The following is a 5,417-nucleotide window of genomic DNA, read 5'->3' as shown; positions in this document are numbered from 1 at the left end:
CCCCCCCTAATATTGTAGGGGGCTGGCTGCTACCCCCCCCTAATATTGTAGGGGGCTGGCTGCTACCCCCCCTAAGTATTATTGTACATGCCTTCCTGGTATTCCTCTTATGATTGCTTTGTTTGATGTGTACAAATTCTTGTAATGCTTTAACAATGTCTATCTAAAAGTATTCTTTAACTTGTATCTGTATTTATAGAATATTCATTTCCACAACTCTTTAATGTAATATCAGCTGCTTTTTATGTAAAACCTTTGCTTGGTGATCCTTGCAGTTTTGCTTTCCATACATTTTTGTCTTGGAGTGACAACACTAATTCTAGGCTCTGAATGCTGGCTTGGTGTTGTCATCACTTTACACATTTGTTTGTGGTATTATGACAAAATATGAACTATCACAGGCCCTCTATTTACCATGATGAGAGATTCTGTGACTTGGCAGGCTATGCAGCATTGTCACCTAAAGTAAGGCCACCCCTAGGCCTGCAGAAATGAATGATGTATTAAAGGCCACACAAGTGTCTAAGCAGCTTTTGAAATGCTAGTAAGTGTATGAAGTTATGTTTGTGTGAAATATGGTGACTGGACATTCAGATATTAACTCATGTCCATGTTGGATCCGTCTCTGTAGTACTGTTTAGGTGCTGCTATGCAGCAATCATGAAGCGGGTGTACAGCCCATCATAAAGTATCTGTAATAGGTGAGGAAGTGGGTGTATGTTAGGAGGTGGTGTGGGGTGAATAACACTGTGCTAACTGTCTGAATGAGGCCTAAAGCCGCCTGCCTTGGGGGATGAGTAGCCTATTATATAGCTTTCAATGCAGCCGCTCATGTTGCTGACATGATCAAAATCTGAATGTTTTACATTTTGTTTTCTTCTAGCCACACACAAACCATGGCAGCCCAAGGAGAACCTCAAGTACAGTTCAAGGTAAAATAATGATGAATGCTAATACATTTTGTTATATTTAATGTTTTTAGTATTTACATTACATTAACATTTACTTTTTTTTTTTTGTAGCTTGTTTTGGTTGGTGATGGTGGTACCGGTAAAACAACATTTGTAAAACGTCACTTGACTGGTGAATTTGAGAAGAAATACGTAGGTATGTGAGATTTCACTTCTTTAAAACATTATTGTACAGATTCGGCACAAAACTGGGTCTGTGCTCCCTCCCCATGTTTTCTGTGAAATCGGTGGAGGGATGTTCTATACAGATACTTGCATATGGTAAAATGCCTTTCTGCTTTTCTATTACCTATTCTGTGTGAGTATTTGGTGATCAGACTGAATCCCAAATCACTGTAATGGTGCTGAAAATGTACGTTTTAGAACTTTAGGTCTTGGGGACAGGAAGGTTTAGGGACTTACAAGTGTTTCTTGGTCCCTTTCCTCATAATTAACATGAAAACAAAAAAGTTCTCTTTAAAATTGTAATTTGTTAAAAAAAATCCCAATTTAGACCCAGTGACCTTGGTTAGTTCTGCTGATCTGTGCAGGCCAGTCATGGCTGATGGTGCCTGCAGGATTCTGTTCATTGCTTCCTGAATATATCACAACAGACTAACCTAGGTAACACCTATGATTTGCTGAACCATTGATTTAAAAGGGCTCAGCTGTGGATAGCAAGGCTGGATATATTTACTCATTCTTAAAGTTGACTTGTACCAAGATAAATTTAGCTGCCATTGCCAATCTTATTCTAAAGGATGACAATTGCTGATCTTTTGGCTTCTGTAGCTGCAGTCGCACATCAAGCATTCAGGTAACTGTAGTAATTGGCTATGCCACTTAAAAGTTGCAAACTCATTTTGTGTCAGTCACGCAAAAGGTATTAAAAGCAGACTCAAAACCAGGTCGGCATTGGCATCTTATGTAATCTTCACTATCCTCTAGTTTAACAAGTAGGGCAATTCATCCTCGGGGTTCACAGGAGAAGGTCACATTAGTCTCAGCCTCTACACTCTCTTCCTTCTGTGCACATGCTCCGTTTCTAATGAGGCTGTCAGGTTTCAAAGTCTCTGCTGTGGAGTAAGGACAGTGTAAGCCAGCCTGTAAAGTGAAACCAATTTTTGCTGTAAATTTAAAGGGCAGATACTTTGGGTCTAGCATCTAGAGAGGCTAGAAAGATTCCTATGTGTTATTGCACTCGGCTAATCAGTATCTGGCTGTGGACTGTCTGTAGTATGTCAGTCCAGGAAGTAATATTGGACATTGGATTAAGATTTTTTTTTTCTGTATGTGCTGATAATTTATTACCAAAGTAATCTACCAAATTATAAACCTTCTGTATTTAGTGCTCTTGAATGCTAATGCAAAGCTTTTCTTCACATCAGTTCCAGGTGTTTTGAAACATTCACAATTTTTTTTTCCCTGTAAATTAACATGTTTGTTTAACTTTGCAGCCACACTTGGTGTTGAAGTCCACCCTTTGGTTTTCCATACCAACAGAGGTCCCATTAAATTTAATGTTTGGGATACTGCTGGTCAAGAGAAGTTTGGTGGTTTGCGAGATGGATACTACATTCAGGGTAAGTTTTTATAACATTTTTTATTTTTTAAAAACATAATTAACAACAAACACAAGACAGTAACCAATCAATTCAGAACAGGGTAAGGGTAACTACAGGAAACAAAGACGGGTATGTTACACATTCCACATAACCATAAGAACAGAGAAACCAACTTGTGGTGTAGTTGCAGACAACATATTATTGTTAGCATCTGGGTACATCTGTGGGATCATAAAGTGCATTACAAAAACAGGGTAAGTTTTTAATAGGTGATGTTTGATATCTTTTTAGAGAGTCTGCTGCTAAGTTTAACCTGCTGATAAAGCAATACAAAAATGCTATCTTTTGGCAGTAACAAATTTATTTAGCTGCTTATTTAAACCTAACACTGAAGGGGACATTGCAAGGACCAGGTGCTTGTATGTGTAGAAGTTGTTTTGCTTGCCCTATCCCTTCCTCATTAGCCAGCATTCTGTTATGATGCATGCTGTGTTGGTGATATTAAAAATATCTGACTGCTGGAGCAGTAAAACGATTTGGGGGGGCTGGTTGTAAGGAAGTTCTAGCAAAGAGCAAGATGGTTCTTAGTAGTTTTGATTTGAGGTGTTTTCTCTATTATACAAATTGAACTTTTACACCACTAACCAATTTTTTTTTCTAATTTTGCAGCTCAGTGTGCCATTATCATGTTTGATGTAACATCCAGAGTCACATACAAGAACGTACCCAATTGGCATAGAGATCTTGTAAGAGTATGTGAAAATATTCCCATAGTCTTGTGTGGAAACAAAGTGGACATTAAGGACAGAAAAGTTAAAGCAAAATCCATCGTTTTTCATAGGAAGAAGAATCTTCAGGTTAGTTGGCTTGATGCAATTTCATTACTATTTAATGCTAGGTCTCCTGGATATTGGGTTTAGAAATGCAACAAAACCATGCCCATGTTGGCTTGTGGTCCATTTGTGTAGGATTTTCTCCAGTGGCAGTCATGCTATGACCATAGTAGTGCATGCAATTTATGGACCAATGTGAAGTTCACACTGCTTAGTGGATGTCTTGGGTCTCTTTAATACAGTCATCTACTTCAAGGTTCACTATTCCTGTGGAATTTGTAGAAGTCTTCTATATACCTAGTAGCTAGGAAAAAAGCATAAGCATATTGGAGTATGTATGCTGGATATTCTAGAAGGGTCTGTTAAACTTGCTGATGACGCTTTTCTTTCTTTCTTTCTTTCATTCAGTACTATGACATCTCTGCAAAGAGTAACTACAACTTTGAAAAGCCCTTCCTTTGGCTTGCCAGAAAACTGATAGGAGATCCCAACCTTGAGTTTGTAGCCATGCCTGCTCTTGCACCACCTGAAGTGGTTATGGATCCTGCATTGGCTGCACAATATGAAATTGATCTACAGGTGAGACATTCTCTCTTCCCTTTATAGGGTATCAGCATTGTTGTTCTGGAATGTTTTCTTTGTTTCTTTTAACAGATGATTAATGGCTGTTTTTCTTTACTAGGCTGCCCAGTCCACAGCGCTGCCAGATGAGGATGATGATCTGTGAGGTGAAAGAAGCTCAAGCCCAGAGTCAGAAGTCTAGTTCTATAGGCAACTGTCCTGTGATGTCAGTGGTGCAGCGTGTTTGCCACTTTATTTAGCTGAGCAGAACATGTGCTTAACCTTTTTGGGATGCTGAAGGAGATGAATGGGCTTTGGAGTGAATGTGGCAGTTGAGAAAATTAAATCCTTCATATTTTGGACCTGCGTATCTAGCTGTTTGGGACTGCAAATAATATTCCCTTAAAGTTTCAAATCTAAGTTAAGACTGCTACAGTCACATCACAATATTCAGTGGTGATCTTGTTTGTTACTGTCATTCCCATACATTTTTCGTTTAGATCATAATAAAGTTGTATTTCAATTACCCTAGTCCTTGATAATAGCGATTGCTCTGTTCTGTAAGGAATATTTTTTGTGCCATCTTGATGCTTCATTTCCAGGTTTGTAGATTTTGGCTTAATTTTAGCTTGCACTTTCCACATAATTCAGCAGACTGTCATATTTTTTTTTTGGTAGACAAGCTGAAGCCTGTAAACTGTTAACTTCTATTCAGCAGCTTGGTTCAGTGTGTTTGAAATGTAAAGATGTGATAAATGCATCTGCCATGATTTGAAAGTAAAGATAAGTATTATCCTAATACTGGGAAAAGAGCTGATCTGTTCTACCAACGGGTTTGATTTATGCAGAAAGCTACAAAATACATTTGCCATACTTGGTGCATTGCTCTGCCTATCACTTGATTATATCAGCCAGTCTGCTCCTCTGTTTCTGGCATATTGCACAGATAAACAAGTGATACCAGTTTCAGGCACCCTTGTAGCTTGTCCTACTTTATGCTTGTTGATTTATGAATCGCAAGCATGGTTGTGGTTTTAATGTCACTGCTGTTCAACATAACATCTGAAATGCTTGCTGCATTGGAAAGGAACTGAATGATTCACTCAAACCAAAACTTTAAAGCTTTTTTTCAATTTCAATTCTTGGCCTGCCTTTATACTTAGCTGAAACTACTCTAGAAAGACACTTCTTTGGGTGTTAAATGCTTGCGCCTGTAAGCTATAGGTCAGCGGTTGCCAACCAGTGGTCCGCAAGAGAACTTTGGTGCTCCACAACTCTGGCCTGTGGGGTTGGGAGATGGACCCCGGTGGGGGGGGGCACACCTGCCAGAGCCGCAGACCACCAAAAGTTTCCCCTGTATGAACCGCAGGCTCAGGGAAGTGGGCAGGTTGTCTCTAAACCTGTGATGGTGGGTGGGTTCTGGCATTATGATGTCACTAAAGGGTAAGTTTCTTCCCCTTTGGGTGACACATAGGTCCCCATGCATGCCGGTCCGGAGCTGGTATATC

The 5,417-nt window shown here is 39.4% G+C and overlaps 1 protein-coding gene across 2 annotated transcripts in view; it reads left to right on the top strand.

Moving 5' to 3' along the window:
- The window catches only part of RAN (RAN, member RAS oncogene family), a 5,461-nt gene extending 1,021 nt beyond the window's left edge, over positions 1-4,440 (top strand). For both annotated transcript variants that reach the window (XM_072415725.1, XM_072415726.1), the window contains exons 2-7: positions 884-932; positions 1,023-1,107; positions 2,408-2,533; positions 3,185-3,372; positions 3,757-3,927; positions 4,031-4,440. In XM_072415725.1, coding sequence (XP_072271826.1) covers positions 897-932; positions 1,023-1,107; positions 2,408-2,533; positions 3,185-3,372; positions 3,757-3,927; positions 4,031-4,075 — 651 coding nt within the window. In that variant the 5' untranslated portion in view covers positions 884-896 and the 3' untranslated portion in view covers positions 4,076-4,440. The remainder of the gene's footprint in view (positions 1-883; positions 933-1,022; positions 1,108-2,407; positions 2,534-3,184; positions 3,373-3,756; positions 3,928-4,030) is intronic.
- The last annotated feature ends 977 nt before the right edge of the window (positions 4,441-5,417 follow it).

Source organism: Pyxicephalus adspersus, chromosome 6 (genome assembly GCF_032062135.1).
Source record: "Pyxicephalus adspersus chromosome 6, UCB_Pads_2.0, whole genome shotgun sequence".
NCBI classification, from domain to species: Eukaryota; Metazoa; Chordata; class Amphibia; order Anura; family Pyxicephalidae; genus Pyxicephalus; species Pyxicephalus adspersus.
Note: the sequence above shows the minus strand (reverse complement) of the source record. Positions and strands in the feature narration are given on the sequence as shown.